The following is a 20947-nucleotide window of genomic DNA, read 5'->3' on the forward strand; positions in this document are numbered from 1 at the left end:
CAAATCCTTCACCCTAAGCATGCATTTTAACATCATCATGAGGTTCTTGTGGCTACGGTAACGGTCTAGAGAGTATGATGAATGTCTAAAAATAATCAATTTGAGACTATTCATTTTTATTTTTCTGTATGCGAGCGAGCCTTATCATGTGGCAAATATACTTTATTCGCCAAAGAAATATTTTTTTATATTTATTTCGACCGATAAATGGTCGAATAGTTCACAATAAAGTTGAACACCAATTGCTTGTCCCAATTTGAGGACCTCATAATGATTTCTTCCTTTGGAATCCCACCCAACACTCAAAATCATTTTTTTCTGGTAAGACCAGTCTTAGGAGTGGATGTTGGTATTTGACCTTTAGGTAACCATTTGTTTTTTTGTCTTTTTGGTTGTCGTGTAGAATACAGCATCCAATTTTCACCAGAAGTGATAACATCTTTTAAAAAAGACATTTTTGATTGCATTTGTAATAGCTCTTCGCGCGCGTTCGCTCGGTCACTGTGGCGCTTAGCGCATGTGGTATCTATTTACCCTGTCTCCATACTTAGCCGATTTTTTCATAACACTTGACCTGAATGTGCTCGCAATTTTTTCCATAGAATAAGTTAAGCTTCCACTTCTAGGGATATTCTCCAAATCAAAATCCTCAGACCGAAATTTCGAAAACCATCTCTGACACTTGCAAACGTCCAAAATATCCCCTAATACATCACAAATGTTTTTAGGGTCAACCGTTGCTTTTAATTTATTTTTTCAAATATTTACCATAAAATTTTGAACGAAATGTTCACTCGGTTCGAATTGATTAATTTAAAATTGGATTATGGAATTTGTTTTTTTTATATTTAAATCAGTTATATTTAAAATTTTATCAAAACACGACTTACTACTAGAGCGGTTCAAAAATTACTTTGAACAAAACACGACTTACTACTAGAGCGGCTCAAAAATTGAACACGAAAAAAACGACATTAATTCCGGGTACCTAATATATGCCCGTTACCTACATTGTATATAATCTTTACTACCGCCTTTCAATGTTTGCGATTTTTGACGTTGATAATGCATAGATTTTGTGGTTAGGTACTTACACCAAAAACATTGTTTTTACGAAACGTCAAATCAATGTGAAGGTCACCTTGATATTTCCTTTGGTTTATTTTGAATAACCATTCAAAATATCAGTACGCACGATTGATATAAAATAGCATAAAAGTGTTTTTACTATTTAAATGATAACTTCATAATCTTTGCATACGTATGAGCGTTTTATATAATTGTAATAAAAATACTCTTTTTCTTATCATTACAAATTATTGATAAGAAATATCATTTTGTAATTACACATAATTACCTTTTAAAAGGTAAGTTAAATATTTTGCATTTGATACTATTATTGTAATTAACTATTATGTAAGGGAAAACCTTTTTCGGCTTCTCGTAGTTACACTTTGTTATTTTAATATTTTATTTATAATATTATTTTAAGTATGTAATATTACAATCAACCCTCTAACCATTGAGGTGTAATGCAGCGATTTGTTTTTTTAGTGAATATTTTTTTTTATTTTACTTTTATATATAACATTAGATGTATTATTCCAAAAATAAAATTTATTTCATTCCCTATTTATCTGCACCAATCGATCTTAATTCTACAAAAAAGTTTAAAAAAATAAATTATTATAACGAAAAAGCTTTATTATGTTGACCCTAGAATCTCATAATTTTATGTCAGAATTTTTTTACTATCAATATCAATTTTTACTATCAAAAGGCAACTGGACAAGACTATCCTTATTTAATTTTGTGTGGATATAAAGAATTAAACTATAATTTATATTTGAGGCACTAACTTTGTGATTTTCCATTTTATAATTAAAATAAATTTTTGTACTGATAATAGTTTAAATAAATCATTAAGAAATAATAAAGATAAAATCGATAAATATAATAAATCAGGAATTTATTCCCTACAGTGCTCATTGTGTCCCTATATATAGGAAAAACATCTAGGAATTTTTACATCCAATGTAAAGAACATACACGATGCCTTAATAATAATAATTATTCTTAATTTGCCAATCACTTAATAGAAAATAATCACTCATTTGATAAAAATAAAGGTCTAAATATATTACACACATGCAATAGAGGACTTAAATTAGATTACTTACAAATATTAGAAATTAAAAAGGCAATTAATAATAATTTACAACTAATAAATACACAAGTAAATGATTTTGCTAAAAGTCCGTTATTAAATATGTTTCCAATCACTCATCATCCCTGATCCCTTTTGACTGTGACTGCCAATCAACAAAAAAACAAAGTCACTTGAGATCTACCTAAGCTTCTTTCCCTAACTGTCAAAATATTTTGAATATTGTTTAGTAGATAGAGTTTTATTATTAATCAGCCTTGATAAAGAAGCAGTTAGCTTCGAAACCGGTAGACATTATAATTAAGTTATAATAAAATATTAAAGTGATTTTAAAACAAAGTTACATTTTAATTATAAGAATTAAACTGTCTAGAAATTGTCATCGGGTTAGACGCCTTACTTAATTAAAAAGCAATAATGCAAACCGTGTGATTAGCAGCAGAAACACTTGTAAACAATATTGCAAATATATCATCATGGAGCTATGTGCGAATCATGCAATATGTTGTCATTTTAGTAAAAAGTTTTTTTTTTTAATATGCAAATTTTGGAAATAAAAATAAAGATTTTTCAGATTTTTATAAATACTATGAGAAGGTTTGTAGAATATGCTCAAGCTAATATTCCTCCACGGTGTGAATTTCCCTATTAAACCTGACTTCATGCAAGGTAACCAAACGTGGTAACCACTAATTGTTCCGGCCCCTAATACTAATTGTTCCGGCCCCTATCTCCAGCCGAGTGGTTTTGAGGTATTGCTTGTATCTTCACTGTGTCAAGTTATTCCTATCCTTTTGATTTAAACACATTTATTAATATTGTATTTTATCAATAATTATTGAAATGACTTTTAATATTCTAATATGTTTTAAAATTAATGGATTTATTGAATAACTTCATTCTTTTCATTCTATCACTTATCGTAATAAAGAATTAAAAAAAATAAAAATCCGTATTATTCCCCACACTCTGGTTTTGAACATCTTTATTTACATTTTTATTGTATTTTGTTAAAAGCAACAAAATAGCATTTATAAAGTTCCACAGAATCTCTTATAATAATTTTGTGGTTGTGTATTGTATGCCTATTGTATATACTTTTATTTATATCATCTTTCATCTATTGTTTGTTTTCTGCCTTTATTGTGAAATGAATTTCATTGTTTAAGTTTCTATTACATATATCTAGTTTCAGAGTAGATGAAGTACATAGCAGAGATATGACTTAATGTTTTTGTAAATCATTTTTGTTTTATAGTAAATACTTCCTATATTTTTATTACTGAAATATGTAGACATAATTTTAAAATGTTAGAATCTCTAATGGAGATATTTATCATTTTTGTGATTTAGGATTTTGGTTAGTGTAAATGTACAACTACTAGTTTTGTTAATATCTTTCATATAAACTTTTTGATTAATTAATTTTATCAGTCAAATGCAAAACTTTTCTAACACTTAGTAAATAAATACCATACTTATTTTACCGAGAAGCTGGTTATTTGAAACACAGTCTTTATTTTTCTGTTACGTGTTCAAAAAGTCTTTAATTTGATAATCACTTTCCTGTTTACTAAGTATGTTTAATTCTAGAAGTTTATGGAATGAAAAAAAACACTTTTTCAGGAATGCAACCTGAGTCCAATTTGGACAAAATTTTAATATTTTAAATAGAACATTGGTATAGTACTTTTGAAACATGCCATTTTCATATGAATGTTTAAATAATTGAGTAAAGATTGAATTAAAGTTGTTATTTTTTTAAAGTTTTCTTTATCCCACACTTAACCCATTTGAAATTCTTTAATACCCTTTTGGTTTTACTGAAATCACTTACTTTTAGTTTATTCCATAAAATATAACTATTCATTACAAATCCTTTATGTAACTTTTAATGAGTGTTTTTTTATTTGTATTTTTAAACGTAATAATTCTGAGAAAACCAAGTCATTTATTCATTCTGTGTAAAATGTTCATTATAAACATATTCTTGATTGGAAAAGTCACATAATCAGTTTATTAAAAAGATCATAATGTCACTATACAGATATTCAATATTTCTTTTATTTAAGAATTTATTTGCCAAGTTAAATTATTTTGACTAATAAATCTATGGAAGAAGATTGACATATTGATATATCCCAACAGAAATGAAAACTTTGTTGGGAAGAGAATATGGCTGGGAACAATAAAAATTACTTTAATTACTTCACATGAAATTTTACAGATGGCAGTGGTTAAACTCGGATACAAAACCATTTCTGTATTAAGAAATGGAATTTCCCAAAATCAAATAGCATTGATCTTTGATCATAGATGGAGTGGAAAATGTTACACAGTTTATAAAGTGTATAATATCATGAGCTCTGTGAATCGGATTTCCATATTCCCTTTACAAAGAAGTTCTTCATCTCTGTTGACACATTTATAATATTGTACATCTTGACGACAATCCCTCAGGGGGATTAATCCAGTATTTATGTACAAAGATTTGGACATACTCAACATATAGGCGTTGATATCTATTTTATGGTTAAAAAATAAACCATATTAAAAGTCTTACATACAAATATTACAGTGAAAAATTAAATACTATTTTTAATCTAAATTTTTCAATTATTGTGTGCCATCATTGTTAAGAATTTTTTATATTATGTAGTATATATTAGTTTGATTGCCTCTGGAAAAATGTAGTCTGACCTCTCCGTAACCTGTAGAGCATTACGTCTGTATAGTTTCACGCTGTGCGATTTCAATGTTGATAAAAGGAGGGGTCACATATTCTCCTGGCTTCACCTTTATCTCGGCATTTGGTTCAAGTGCTGACACTGGAATTATGTGAATTTATAAACTTTTGAGACAAATGTTTGTAATATTACGACGTTGTTTGTTTTAATATCTCTCACCTTGTACATTCTATATGCAAAAATGAGATCAAATCTCTCATTTTCCAAGGTTTGTCTATAATTTTAATATCTCTATTGATAGTCATTATTCTTTGAGCGCTGATAGTGCAATAGTGTTCCTTGTAATCTTGTAATGGTAAGTGTTACTGTTAATGTGACAATTGTAGGATTAAATCAATTTCATTTCTACTTTTAACTAAACTCTTGTTTTTTATTAAAAAACAAACTTTATATTGTAAATTTAAAAAATAAATAGTAACTACTTACGCCAGAACTACCCGTCTGCTTCTCTACAAATTGCGACTAAATTGTTAACTGCTACTTAGTCTCAATGGGATAGTAAAATACTATTGAAGTTTTTTTTTTTCAAAAGCAGAAAGATCAAAAGTTTTGTTTATCACTTGTCGTTTAAAATCATTATATTCCAAGTAGTTGAAAATATTTTAATGCATAGTCAATTAATTTTTCTATATAAATAAAAATGTTAATGTTTATTTGTTTAAAATATTAAATCTCCTATAGTTATTAACTGATTACTTTGAAATTTTTATACAACAGTCTATAGTAATCTTTTTTATTTATTCTTTATTCTTTGGCATTTCACAACATGATATAAATACAACTACAAAAAATATATATTTATAAATATATATATAAATACAAAAAAAGATCCCACAAAGGCATGGCACTAGCAATAATACAATAGATATTTTAAGAAGTAAAATAAGAATAAAAATCAATTCAATACCAATCATTGCTCATTGGAGAAACATTTTAGAAATCTCTTTTCTTTCTTTTCCATTTAACCAGACTGAGCCACATCAATACGGAGCCAATTTAATAAATATGTTTTTTTTTTATTTTCTCACTAACTTATGAACATGTTTTTTTATGGTGGACTATGATTTTATCTTTATAAATAGGAGGAATATAAGGTAAGAAACAAGAATAACAGCAATGATTTGGCAGCTAGGAGTTGCACACCTGTACCTGTATTGTAAACTTGATACCGCTAATGTATTTGAGTCCCTTGAGGAAAGTTTAGTAAAACCCGTATTAAATAAATAAATAATAATTGTAGGTATTGCGTAAACAATTTGGATTCCATATTCATAGAATAAGAACTGTTTCCAGTTGCAAACGGACATGATGGACCAGCGTGGCAGGAGCAGTCCCACACTGGGTGCTCCGCGCCACCATGGGTCCCAGGGACCCGCTGCCGCTCAGGGGCCTCCTCCCGCACAGGGGACTCAAGTCCGCGTGCTCACACTCAACCACGGGGAACATCTAGACTCATCTATTTTCAGGTGATTGATGCCGAAACTTATTATGACTAGAACCCCTAAGGTGCCATTTTGAGGTTTTTGGTTTTTCATATTTAAATTATCATAACTTTTATTTTATATTTTTAGTGATATTGAGTATTAAGTTATCACTAAATTTTAACATTTAACTGTAACTATTTGCTTACTACTTCAATGTGCAACTTTATTTTAGGTGTAATTTTTAATACCTAGAACAGCCAAGCAGTTATTTTGACCGCTGATATTAAAAATAATAAAAAACTATACCTTTGAATACATGGCTAGAAAATGTTAAAGAAAATACTATTTTTCATTCACCCCCCCCTCCCATCCGATTCAATAGAATATTATTAGAAAATGTCTTAACGAACTGTGTGTGTCTTATTTTTTTTATGAAAAATAATTGTAATCGAGGATATAATGTCTCTTATTTGAATGTAAAGACATTTACCGAAATTTTAATTTACAAATCTATATTTATTCAAATAACATTTAAATTCAGCTTATGTTAATTCTACATTCATAGTCAAACCATTAAATAATTGTGAGTGCGGGATTGGAAGCCATTATAGTTTCCAAAGATCATAGTTTTCCCATATGTTTGAACAATGGTCCTAATTTCTACCATGGAACTAACTTATGCTTATATTGCATAACTAAACAATTATTAAAGAACATATATTAGGTGTCTCAAAAGAGATGAAGAATCTTTTTACACAAAGAGAATATGGAAGTCTAGTCAGTCACAGGGCTCACGGCCTGGTATTAGATGGCTTAGGTGATCACTTTTTGGTCTACTTCATATATCACCTTTAGATCTAAAATCGAATAAAAATATTGTTTAACATTTTGTGGCTATTTTGAAAGATGTGCTACATTTTTTTAACAGTGTGCTTATTTATTTAATGTTTCGCAAGTTGTTATAAGTATAATTGTCTTTATAATGTATTCCTCACTCCCAAATCTTGTACTGAGGTATATATATATATATATGCAATATGATTAAAGAAAACACTTGTTTAATAAGTTATTATACAGACCTGAATGATGGAAGTTTAACTTCTGAAACATGTAGTCTATAATAAAACTCAAGTGGTAAAAAACAAGTGTTTTCTTTAATCATTGTAACATGTCTTACCACAAAGTTAATGCCGAAACAATAAATAATATATGCAATATGTTTATTTTGGACAAATTGTTTGGTATCTATGTGAAAAATGCTTATTATTATGTATTTTCATATTATTCATATGTCCATTTTATTATTTTTCGATCCTATCGTTCTGGTTAACAATTTAGGGTTAGAGCAACCTTAAATTATTTACCAATTTACGGTAAGGTAGATATAATAAATTATTAATATAGAAGTTTAGTACAATGTTAAACTTTTTGATTAAAATTTATACTCTTGTGTATCTGCTGTAATCATTTATTGCTTAGAGATGGTTGCGCTCTTATTTATGCTATCTCCTCTAAATGATATTCAGCACCCAATTAAATATTATATTTATCATATTATTGCCATAGGTTATGTTTATTATTTTAACCTTAATTTTTTTTAAATTATAGACTAGATAAAGGATGTTTTCTTCATTTCCGTCCCGGTCCAAGTCTAATGGGTCATAAAGTGTTTGTTTATTGCAATTATGCAGACCAAGCAAATGGTAAATAATTAATTATTTATTTATTTCTTCAACACTACATATTATGTTCATGAAACATCTGAATAGACATGAAAATCAAATATTTTTAATTCAATTTTTTTTCTAATCTCATCCTCTACCGCTGGTGCATAGGGCACTGCATCATATAAACGCAGTGTTATCTTGATCGTTGATCATGAAGGAAAGGTGATCAGCCCTTCACAAAATTCAAAATTCAAAATTACTCCAACATTTATTTCATTATTATTTGTTTTATTAAAAATCTTATTCATCCATAAATGTATGTATAAATATTGAATTAACATTAAATAATCCATTTTTATACAATGATGATATATCTTACAATATTTATCACATTTATTATATTTGTTTTTTTTAAAAAACATTTTTCACTTAATGTTACTTTTAAAAAATATATTGATTGGTTTCAGTTTGGTTATATTTTAATTTATTAATTTGCATGATTTCTAATAGTACAAAATATGAAATGTTGACTTAAAACGTACACATTTGTTTTAAAAAAATTATATTTTATAGGATCAGATCATACAGAGTTCATAAGAAACCAATATTACTCTCTGGAATGGAACCGTCCCAACCCTGACAATGTGTGGGCTCCCCCTGCTGTACTGGGAACGGGAATCTTGGTACAGGACACCGACATCTACTGTGAAGTGCTCGCCGCAAAACCCGGAAGTTACCACTTCTACTTTGTCTATGAAAACAAGTATGTATTCATCAACACAAATTTCATACTTTTCTTTAGTCAATTTTGATTAAGAGATTCGGAAGAGAACACCGGAAAGTAAGAAATTGACATTGCGTATGCAGATGCTCAGAGAAAATGGGAAAGGGTGGATCATAAATCCAGATGGGGGAGAAAAGTTTTGGAGTGGCGACCAAGAAGTAACGCAATAGGCTGATGATATTGACAATATTGCTGGAAAGGAGTGGTCAAGGAAGGTCTAAAGCCACAAGAAGTGGCAGGCATTGAAGGTGACCCTCTCCAAGATAAAACTGGAATTTTATTCTGCTCAAAACTTTAATTCAATATGTTATTAGCTAAATCCATTGAGGCAAATCAATGATTTTCTTTCAATTGATAATACCCATTAATTTTTCACATTTTACTTTCTTATAAAACAGATCAAGAAAATTGTGTACATACACTGTAAAATATTTTTCTAGTTAATCATACAAATTTATTTTATAATGTTAATTAGTAGTTGAACCTACTTAACATTTTCGGGTCTGGAATATGATCTATTTTTGCACCTAGATAATTTTTTTATGGTTATGTATGCCATTTATTGGAGTTAATGATCCTTTTTAAATGTATCTTGTTAGCAAAGAACAAATTATTTGTTACTGAAATACTCTGCAAACTGCAGTGGGTGGATTATTATTAAGTAATTTTAACTTTCAGTGGCTCAACTGTGGGACCCCAAGGATCCGGGTTCTTTCAAGTGGCCCCGACTCTTCGCTCTGGTCGCAATAACCAAGAGTGGCTCCCGCTAGACTGCATCCAGTGTCAGACCGTGTTGGCCAAGTCGCTGGGGCCCCTGGACAGCTGGGAAGCCAAGCTGCGGGTGGCCCCCGAGTCGGGTTACAATATGGTGCATTTCACACCCATCCAAGAACTCGGGGCATCCAACTCCAGCTACAGTCTTTCTGACCAGCTACGTGTGAACCCCGTATTCAATACTACTGGGGGACGAGAGACTACCTTTGATGATATTGAAAATATAATCATCAAAATGCGCACAGACTGGAAGGTAAAATATGAATTTAAATTAAACACTAATATTAATATTCTTACTTATGGCTCACACCATGAAATCTCCTCCATGTAGAATGTTTCAAATTACAAAAATCAATGTGATTATCAATCAATCAATATTCAATCATAGGCAGAATATTACAGTGTCCCTTAATCCAGCCTATGACAGTCTGTGAGCCCTGTAAAGTTCTGAGTTCCCTTTAAAATAAAAAAATAAAAACATTAAAAATCATCACTATAATTTTAGACCAAAATGTTAATTCCATTATTTATTTATTTTTTATTTTTTCAAAACATATTACATACATAAGTCATATATACATATAATATTCCCGATGAGTAATTTCTATTTCTCATTTTGGGACTTGGGATTAAGGTTAACAAGACTGGAACACAAATAATAAAGTAACAAAAAAGATTTTTTTAAACAACCAAAACTAATACTAATACATGGCAAAATATAAAAACAATAAACAGGTATAATAAATAACTGACCGTATTAAATAATTTGATATTTCTGACCATCAATTATGCCTGAGAGTTATAAAGATAAATTTTATACTGGATGGCTAGTTTTTTTGTTTGTTGTTTTTTTTTAAAATATTCTTAAACAGTTTTAAGTTGAATGTTTAATTTAACAATTGCGTGTTTCGCAGGTATTATCCATTTGTGATATAGTGTTGAACCACACTGCAAACGAGTTATAATATATATATTAAATAATTTGATATTTCTGACCATCAATTATGCCTGAGAGTTATAAAGATAAATTTTATACTGGATGGCTAGTTTTTTTGTTTGTTGTTTTTTTTTTTAAATATTCTTAAACAGTTTTAAGTTGAATGTTTAATTTAACAATTGCGTGTTTCGCAGGTATTATCCATTTGTGATATAGTGTTGAACCACACTGCAAACGAGTCTCCCTGGTTGGTGGAGCACCCTGAGGCCACGTACAACGTGTACAACTGCCCGCACCTGCGTCCTGCGATGCTGCTGGATGCTCTTCTCGCCAAGCTAACAGACGACATCGCTAGGGGAGACTACGAATCCTGGGGAATACCCAGTAAAGTCAATCAGTCGCAGCATTTAGATGTAAGAATGGCTTCTTTTACAATTTTTTTATGAAATGATATGTTAAGGTATTACATACTAGACATGTGTCATTCACAATTAAGCATATCTTAATGACCTAATCAGACACACTGATCGAGAGATAGCAATTCCAGTTTCAAGTGAATCTCGTTTACTAAAGATGGTCTGTTTGGATATCCCGTTGATTCATTCTCCAACTTGCTGATACCTAGAAACTCAGTAATCATGTGGCTCGTACCAATTGATATTTGGAGAATAACAAAATTGGCATTTGATGCTTATAATGATATTGATTACAATAAACGTAATGTACTAAATATGATACATATACATATATGTATGACGAGTCTTATGATATTTATTTTGTCGAAGTAAGCTAATAAAACATTTTTTGATGTGTGTTTGGTACAGAAAATAAACTTATCTTATTTGGATATCAGATCCTTCATTTCATTCATCTCGCTAGCCAACAAGTTACTGAAAACCGAAAAGATTATTCGAGTGATCTGGTTTTTAAACTCACCTGTGTTTTAAAAAAAAAATCTGTACTGTTCTGTAAAATGTAGAAAAAAATATATGATAGGTCAATCAAATTTTTTTTCTATTATTCGGAGGTGTACTCAATATGCATTGATGTATTTCTATGATATCTGGGGTCGTGCATGTATGATATGTTCGTAGCTTTACGCCTAGTGGCTTGAGACCGAATCGCTTTGTTGATACAGATCTTCCGAATGACGGGATATTACTCTTCTTCTTCATTTTTCTATAAATCCGGGTCTGTCTGTGACTCCGCCTATTCCTCTCGGGATATCAACTGCCAGCTATCTCTCCATGTTTTCGGGGGTGTGGCTGGGGGGTTTCCTTGAAGGGCGATACGTGGAAGTCTGTCTTCTGTTTACATGCTCTATACCCGCCTCTACTATTCACAACACTGTGACGCACAACCCTAAAAACTATAACCTCTAACCCATGTTACATAATTTCAAACGGCTTTTTCTTTCAATATTGACCTGATATAATTGAAAAGTGCTAAAGAGTATTTGGGTAGCTGTTTGATATCGCGGCTTCGATTCCTGCCAATTTTTTATTTTTTAAATATTTCTTTTCCATTTGTCCGGGCGTTTATGATGATTTCTTATTGTAAATTATGATTGAATTGTGAAAACGTGTACGTTCGGTATATCTTTTGAAAAAATAAACTTAATATTTGTGTACTTTTTAGGCCATTAAAAACTTGCTGCTTTCTCAACTATTGCCCCAAATAAAGCTTCATGAACTTTACCTGTGTAATGTCACTGACATTGTTTCCGAGTTTTATACTCTCGCTAGGAATAAGTAAGTACATAAAAATATATTTTTGCAATTCCTGTTTTTTTCTTATTCAATCTTCATTCAGTATTAATCTTTAATATCTTAAATTCAAACACAAAAACCAACTATTTATGTAAAATACTATGCTATATGTATACTTTGATGATGACTACAATTCTAGTACTAATTATACAAAATAACAAACATGTGGAATAATTCGTAAGGAATCTTATATACATAAATAAAGATGTCAGCTCTAATTACTTTACGTGGTAATTTCATGTGAAATGAAAAATGTTCTTGTCAAATGGAAGGTTACATAATGTACCTGTATTCGGCAGTCACTTAACTACCAAACCAACTTAACTACTGTGATGAATTTAACCTTTTGTAGAGTTCCCCCAGTATCGGCTAAGGTTGATGAAAAGGAAGAAATTAAAATTGTTCAGGATCCGCAGTACCGACGCATGTCTTCGATGGTGGATATGGAAATGGCACTACGCATTTATAATACATATAGGTAATTATTATTTTGATTGCGTCAGATACAAATAAACATGTATATGTAAATTAAATGGTTATATACAATAGATTTTTTGTACTTCTCGTATGTGTATTTCATTTTATAACAAAAAGGCAACAATATTTCATAATAATTAACACTATTATTCCATTGGGTACAATTATTTTTATTGATATGGTCTGAAAAATTTATTTAAATTAAATCAATGATATTATAAAAGACGTACATAAGAACCATTTATTTGTTTTTTGAGAAAAAATTTCTTCACTTTAAAAAATAAATATTTTTGCTTTTTGCCACAGTTAAATATCATAAGCCAGAAATGACTCGCATATATAATGACTTTGGACTGTGACAATAGCTAAACTTTATTTGCGGACCGATTATAACGGTTCCTAATTAAAAGGGGCTCTATGGCCGATGGTCACACGCATTCTCACTTTCACATCCAATCATCTTGTCACTCTTATTTAGAATTCGCACATATGGTGCTGTATTAAGTTGCAGTATTGTCTATACTGACTTATAAAAATGGATTCCAGTTTTCTTGTTTAGCTTTATTCTATTATTTATCAATGTTTATAGACCGGATTGCTTCGATGAAGATTCGCGATTGAAGAAATGCTCCGAAGAGTTGAAAATAAAACTGGAACAGCTCAATCATGACTTGTTTGAAGAAATACAAGGACACTTGAACTATGCTGTTGATAATTGTATTGCCGGTATGAGGTATGAAGTGAAATTTACCTTTTTATCCTAAATATTTATCATTCCACCGACATGATTTGTAATTGACCGAAGCAACATATAAAATTGGTATAATACAAAGATTATATTTTTTAAACTATTGTACATATTTATGTCCATATTTTCTATGCTAGGTATTTCCGCCTCCAGTCAGATGGCCCAAGAATCGAAGAGGTGTCCATTAAGAACCCGCTGGTTCCGAGGTACTTCACATTTCGCAGCTCCGTCTCCAGCATGAAGGATATAGAGGACAAGATGTACTCTCTGGAGGCCAGGTTCATGATGGCCCACAATGGTTGGGTCATGAACGGTGATCCTCTCAAAGATTTCGCCAACGTCAAGGACGGGACGGCTAATGTTTATCTGAGGAGAGAACTCATCGCTTGGGGCGACAGTGTCAAACTAAGGTACGATAGACAATTCTTTTAAATTTAGTCAATTTTGGTTAGTATGTACCAATCACGCCAAAAAAATTACAAGTCATAGGAACATGGGGCGTCCAACTTTTTACCTTTCCTGAGCCAGATAGGAAGAAGACTAAGTATTTTAGGCCACACATAAAATACAATATGTAGTACTAACAATAGCTTATGATGAATTATATTACTGAACCAACGATGTATTGTGACAAAATATTTATCTTATTTATAAGAAATACGTTATGTATAGGTATGGAGAAAAGCCAGAAGATGTGCCTTTCCTCTGGAAACACATGAAGGAGTATGTAGAGATGACGGCACGTATATTTGATGGAGTGCGCCTCGACAACTGCCATTCCACACCATTGCCTGTAAGTTTCATTTGGAATCGAGGTTTGTTGCACTATTAATCTAAAAAATGAATATTAATGAAATGTGGACTTTAATAGGTTGCCGAATACTTGTTGGACTGTGCCAGGAAGATCAAACCTGACCTGTATGTAGTAGCGGAGTTGTTTACCAACTCTGACCAAACTGACAATATCTTCGTTAACCGTCTTGGAATTACATCCTTGATAAGAGGTAATAAACATTTGTAATGTATTATTTTATGTTCGTATGGATTATTTTAAAATGCTTTATTTCAAATCCATATTATTATCTTATTTGAAGATAATATTGATAGGAGACATTGGCCAGTCAATACGAAGATTAATCAATAAATAACCAACATTTTTAGAAAATGTCATTGCTTTTAAAGCTTCAATTAGGAGAAAACTCAGAAATATTTTCAGAAATACAATTATAGCTCGCTGGCCGCACTAAATTACGCATTGGACTGTAATTTGCCCATGCCTGATATAATATATATATATTGTTTGTCAATAATACCATGTCAAATACAACATGATAAATGTTCTGGTTAAAAAGTAAACGGTGAATCAAGAGCCGGTTATTTAGTTGACGTATCTTTAAGGTTTAAGAAAACGTTAAGAATATATCACTGGATTAAAATTGCATCGAGGAGAATGGAACCATCCAGACTTCCCCACATCGCCCTGCCTTGGCAACTCTAAGGTAAATGACTCCCGTGCCGACCACCAAAGAGATGGATTGATAGCTGGGAATCAACATTGCAGGAGGCTAATCCCTCTTAAAAACAGTCCACAAGGCTTACACCAAGAAGAAGAAAATTGTACCTAACTCGAAACATTTGCATAGTTAATGAACAACTCTGACTGTAAATGGTGTAATGTAACTACAGAGGCCTTGTCCGCATGGGACTCCCACGAGCTGGGGCGCCTGGTGTACCGGTACGGGGGCCGGCCGGCCGGGGCCTTCCTGCAGCCCCCACGCCGCTCCCTCACGCCCTCCATCGCCCATGCCCTCTTCCTGGACCTCACTCATGACAACCCGCCTCCGGTTTCCAAGAGGTATGTATATACTTTATTTTACACAGAGCCTAGAGAATTCTTCCTGCATTTGTCTGCATAAACTTACGGAGATTGTTGTAATGTAATATTTCCAGGTCTGTGTATGACTTGCTGCCATCCGCCGCTCTAGTTGCGATGGCGTGTTGCGCTTCAGGAAGTAACCGAGGATATGATGAATTAGTCCCGCATCACGTAATTATGATTGTTTAATAATTCAATACTCTCCCCAGTCAGGTGTGGTTGTGTATATCTTGGTATTAAAAAAAAAACTTTTTTTTGTGACTTATTACCGAACCTACAATAATATGAGGACTAATCTATGATAATTCATGAAATTCAATATACCACAATCAAAGTTTGACAATACACTTGCAATCCTCTTCTAAATCATCAAGATTTCTATAAATTTTACCTATATATATTTTTTAGTCATATTGTTGCAGGTTAGATACTAACCAACAAAGATATATAGATCCCAACAAAGTAGTGGAAAATTTGATTATTTGATATTTAGTGAATAATGTACTTGAAAATACACAGTTTGTTAATTTGACTTCTATCATATTAATGTTTTTATTTTTAGATTCATGTTGTAGATGAAATTCGGCAATATGGTGAATGGGGAGATGGGGGATCGGTGGAAGGAGCATCAGTACGAGTGAGTCTTCAGACTGGTATTATTGCTGCCAAAAAAGCTCTCAATCAGCTCCACTTCGAATTGGGAAGCCAAGGATTTGATCAGGTAAAGTATTTCTAAAGTATTTCAGTCAGTTATTATAATAACTGACTGAACTCTGTTTATACATGTCTCAATGTGCTTCCCATGTTATAATGTTTTATAAATATTTCAATTTAATTACCCAATAGGTCAGTTTATTTTAACATTATGACTCTCTTGTTCAATTTTTTGGTGTAATTTTTATGAAAAATTGTATTAAAAGAAATCAATTTATCATAGGTATATGTGGATCAAATGGACTCAGATATAGTAGCTGTTACGAGACATAACCCGAGATCTCATCAGGTACGTTTCTTGTTTGACTATTTAGACTATGATTCAAAGATTCATTATCTCTCAATACGTTTTTATAATATTTTATAATTTTTTAGACTGTGATACTTGTGGCATTTACTGCATTCTCTCAACCCGATTCTAATTATGGTGGAAAATATATTAAACCTCTACGCTTTGAAGGAAAATTAGACGAAGTTATTTTTGAAGCAAGTTTGAAGCATGTAGATGCCAGGTAAAGATAGCTTCTAAAAATATTTTGTAACATGTAGGTATGCAATATTAATACATAGTAATACAAAATAAAATGATCCCATTTTAGGTCTGGTGGCGCAGCTTTACAACAATTCAAGAACTTCACCCAACATCCCACGTACATCAACGGTTTGACGGAATTTGAAACTATCATAAAACAAAATATACCTTTAAATCAGTCCACACTCTTCAAAAACTCAGAAAGGCACGAAGGGACCTATACCATCTTGGAATTCAAGGATTTCATTCCCGGGTCAGTGGTGGCTATTCGCGTTTCCATGCCGGAAGCTATAGAGTCGGCCTTCCTTAAGCTCCATCGAGCTGCCGATGCCTTCCATACCCTTCCTTATGATAGTCTCCTCAATCAGATCGGACTGAATACGATAGTACCGCGACTAACTTTAGCCGATCTGACTGCTTGCCTTTACGTCTGCGACCAGGAGGAGAGGGACAATGGAGGTTCCGGGGTGTATGATATTCCCGGATCGGGTCCGCTCTTCTACTGCGGACTTCAAGGCTTCATCTCGCTTCTGAGTGAAATTAGGCCCAATAATGATTTAGGACACCCACTCTGCAATAATCTCCGCGAAGGTGATTGGATGATTGATTACATATGGCAAAGGTTGGAGAAGTATCCCCGATTATCAGATCTTTCCAATTGGTATCGATCCACACTTCAACCCTTGAAAGAAATACCTCGCTTCCTAATCCCTTGTTATTTTGATACTACCATAACGGGAATACATCAAGTTCTATTAAAAGCCTGCTTTTCTCAAATGTCAGACTTTATAAGACGAGGATCATCATTCGAAAAAGCATTAGCTCTGGGTAGTGTTCAGTGTGCGGGAGTCGTGGCCTCCGTATCGCTCCCTCCTCTGTCCCCTCACTTGCCGCCGCCACCACTTCTACCCCAGCATGCCACGCTGTCAGCTGGCTTGCCTCACTTCACTACGGGCTACATGCGCTGCTGGGGTCGCGACACCTTCATCTCCCTACGAGGCATGTTCCTGCTGACGGGTCGCTATCAGGACGCTCGACACCACATCTTGGCGTACGCCGCTTGCCTCAGACACGGCCTCATTCCCAACCTACTTGATGGTGGCCGCAATTCGCGCTTCAACTGTCGAGATGCCGTCTGGTGGTGGCTTCATAGTATAAAGGATTACTGCGCAGAAGCTCCTCAGGGACTCTCTATTCTTCGGGACCCGGTTTCCAGGATTTTTCCCACAGATGAATCTCAGCCCTGTGGTCCAGGTCAGGTAGAACAAGATTTACAGGATGTCATCCAAGAGGCTCTGAATGTGCATTTCCAGGGGCTGATATTTAGGGAAAGAAATGCGGGCCGGGCTATTGATGCGCATATGTCGGACAAAGGATTCAATAATCAGATTGGGATCCATCCCGACACAGGTTTTGTTTTTGGAGGCAACGACGCAAACTGCGGGACTTGGATGGACAAAATGGGTTCTTCCGACGCGGCAGGTAACAGAGGAAAACCAGCCACTCCACGAGATGGTAGCGCGGTGGAGTTAGTGGGATTGTCCAAGGCCGTAGTCAGCTGGTTGGCTCTTCTCCACTCGGCAGGAAAGTATCCTTATCCTGGAGTGTGCCGCAAACACCGCGATGGTGCAGTCACTTCCTGGACGTTCATTCAATGGGCGGATAAAATTCAACAAAACTTTGAGCGCTTCTTTTGGATTAACACAACTCCTGCGTCTAATGACACCAGACCTGATTTGATTCACAGAAGGGGAATTTACAAGGATTCCCACGGAGCTACACAAGCCTGGGCTGATCACCAGCTTCGGTGTAATTTCACTATAGCTATGGTTGTCGCTCCGGAATTGTTCGACCCGAAGCACGCTTGGGTGGCTCTGGACAACATGAAGCAATTGTTGCTGGGTCCACTCGGGATGAAGACTTTGGATCCGGAGGATTGGGGCTACTGCGGAGATTACGATAATTCTAATCAAAGTTCTGACCCTAAACTTGCGCACGGGTTTAATTATCATCAGGGTCCGGAATGGGTATGGCCCGTTGGCTTCTATTTACGAGCTCGTTTACATTTCGCCCAAGAGAATGGATGTCTGAGGAAAACTGTGGCTGAAACCCAATCCGTTTTGTCTCGCCACCTGTCAGAACTTCAGAGCACCCACTGGCGCGGACTGCCCGAGCTCACCAACAGCTCGGGGGCCTTCTGCCCCGACTCGTGTCGCACTCAGGCCTGGAGCATGGCTTGTGTACTGGAAGTTCTGCACGAGATCCGCCAGTGGGAAAGCAAGCAGCCGGTACTGCTAAGTGCCGATGAAAACTGACGTAGAAATCGCATCGTAGTCCATATTGTGCCATACGCAAGTGACGTGGGCCAAAACCATTATCATACAAAATGTAACGACTGCACCGTGCAGAATGCGAAGCCCAAAAATTTCAATGATCTTCGCCATTTTAATGATATTGAACATTTATATTCCGAACCTCTGTATGTTGATTCCAAGATAAATAAAAAAATTAGGTCGAAAAGAAAGAAGAAAAATGATAAACAAAATACTGATTCTAAAGAAAAAAATAATTGGAAAGTATTTGGTAAAAATCATAAGAGAAATGGTTTTAATTTCTTAAGGTTTAATAGTAAACGAAAATGGCAACATAAAGATGAATTAGCATCGACGCCATTCCTCGATGCCCGAGATTGTAATTCTAATACGGATTCTAAAGTTGTGTCTAGATTTCAAAATATGTGTCAGAAGCATTACAAAGCAGCTAAAAATGCTTCCAAACATATTTACAACAAACTTATTCATCATTATGACTATGCATTTAGTTTTGCCACTGTTGTGTACAGCGATCGCTATTTTCTGTATAACTTAACCTTAGAAACTAAAACTATGCCTACAAAATGTTTTGTTTCCCACGATCTGGGTGGAGAATTACTTTACAAACGATACACGCGTTCTTGTATGAATTATAACAACATTTCAAATTTCCACAGTGAAAAGTATTGTAATGAAGAAATTTACACTAAACATTACATGCCTATATTCACATATTGGGGTATTCAACCGTATTCCCCATACTGCAGTGTTCTCTTAGAGTTTAGTGACCGCTATCTCAGTCAGTATGCGGACCGCCGATATCAGTATTCTTCTTTCTTTGAGGACATTAAACAATTTTCTGATTTCAACCGACAACTATTCCCGAACTACAGGCCAGTAATGGACCTGTTTGCTTCTAGTCGGGAACTTCTGGACTACGATGATTTTATTTATTCAAATTTAAAATTAGGTGAAATGAATCAAAGGCAAATGCAGCCTCTTTTTTATTTGGAGAGACGACCATTTGACTATAGATCTTCCGCAAAAGGCACCGTACCTTTGCGCAGATTAACAAATTATGAAATGAGTAGCAAAAAGAAAGCTTTTAAAAAAAGTTATCCTTACGGTCAGTTAAGTACCTATGGGTATACACACTTTGTTTCTAAATTTCCCATTCCTGATTTTGCTTTGTCAGATGATGAACTACTCACAAGGAGCAAAAATTTCTTGTATGAGGAATCTAAGAAGTACGAACCGACAAAAATTTACGAAAAGTTATACAAACCCGGCCGACGAGTTTCCAAATCTAATTTAGATTTGATTGAAACGGATTTATTTGATAAACAAAATAATAAAACTTACTCTCTAGATAAAAAGAAGATCATGTTTGACCAGTCCCTTACCAACAACAGTTATGGTGTTAGAGACGTTGGTAAAAACAATTTAGGCAGTAGCGTAATTGTAGACTCGAGGAATGAACTAAAACAATCGAGTCTAATCAAAATGAGTGGAGAAATAACGGATATTTTATCTGCCACAAGTAGTGAAAGAGGTAATTTGCTTGTTATGGAACCTCTTATTATATTACAAAATATTAACGAAGAACGTATAAAGTCTAAACTTCTCGCTGCCAAAAAAGCGCAGAGATTGATGGTTTTAGTTATTGTAGGTTATACCGCTTTCTTTATAGCATTTTCTCTTATTGCTTTCTATATTATGTACTTTACCTAAACCAAGTACATTAACATATAAACTAGTGTGTAATGTACTTTTACATGCTATATTTTTGCAGAACACATCTTTATACTTGTGTGTTTTATAAATTATGCCTGTGTATGCCATACTAACAAATTGTCACGCGTAATTAAGGGTCTTTAGTCACTTTTACTATAAAAACTGCTATATTAATGTACCATTTTAGTAAGAAAAAGCTTCTGCCCTCCACGCATCGCACACTACATCTGAGGATTGAAATCTCCTCAGCTTACATAAAAAGAAATAGTGTTTTTTGACAACTGA

General features: G+C 33.5%; 1 protein-coding gene across 2 annotated transcripts; it reads left to right on the top strand.

The window, feature by feature from the left end:
- The first annotated feature begins 1088 nt into the window (after nucleotides 1–1088).
- Nucleotides 1089–19149, top strand: LOC148310475 (glycogen debranching enzyme). Of its 2 annotated transcripts, none has more exons than XM_088258367.1 (18): nucleotides 1089–1367; nucleotides 6208–6380; nucleotides 7947–8041; nucleotides 8579–8768; nucleotides 9468–9816; nucleotides 10695–10913; nucleotides 12139–12251; nucleotides 12622–12747; nucleotides 13336–13479; nucleotides 13632–13904; nucleotides 14167–14287; nucleotides 14366–14498; nucleotides 15181–15349; nucleotides 15445–15541; nucleotides 15933–16091; nucleotides 16308–16373; nucleotides 16460–16596; nucleotides 16684–19149. In XM_088258367.1, the coding sequence occupies exons 2-18, from the start codon at nucleotides 6220–6222 to the stop codon at nucleotides 18929–18931; spliced, it is 4800 nt and encodes a 1599-aa protein (XP_088114493.1). In that variant the 5' UTR covers nucleotides 1089–1367; nucleotides 6208–6219; the 3' UTR covers nucleotides 18932–19149. The 2 variants fall into 2 exon arrangements, with proteins under 2 accessions (XP_088114493.1, XP_088114492.1); XM_088258366.1 differs by lacking the exon at nucleotides 1089–1367 and adding an exon at nucleotides 4966–5122.
- Nucleotides 19150–20947: the final 1798 nt, after the last annotated feature.

Source organism: Brachycentrus maculatus, unplaced genomic scaffold (assembly GCF_059751285.1).
Source record: "Brachycentrus maculatus isolate JH-2025_06_01 unplaced genomic scaffold, ASM5975128v1 h1tg000093l, whole genome shotgun sequence".
Lineage (NCBI taxonomy): Eukaryota > Metazoa > Arthropoda > Insecta > Trichoptera > Brachycentridae > Brachycentrus > Brachycentrus maculatus.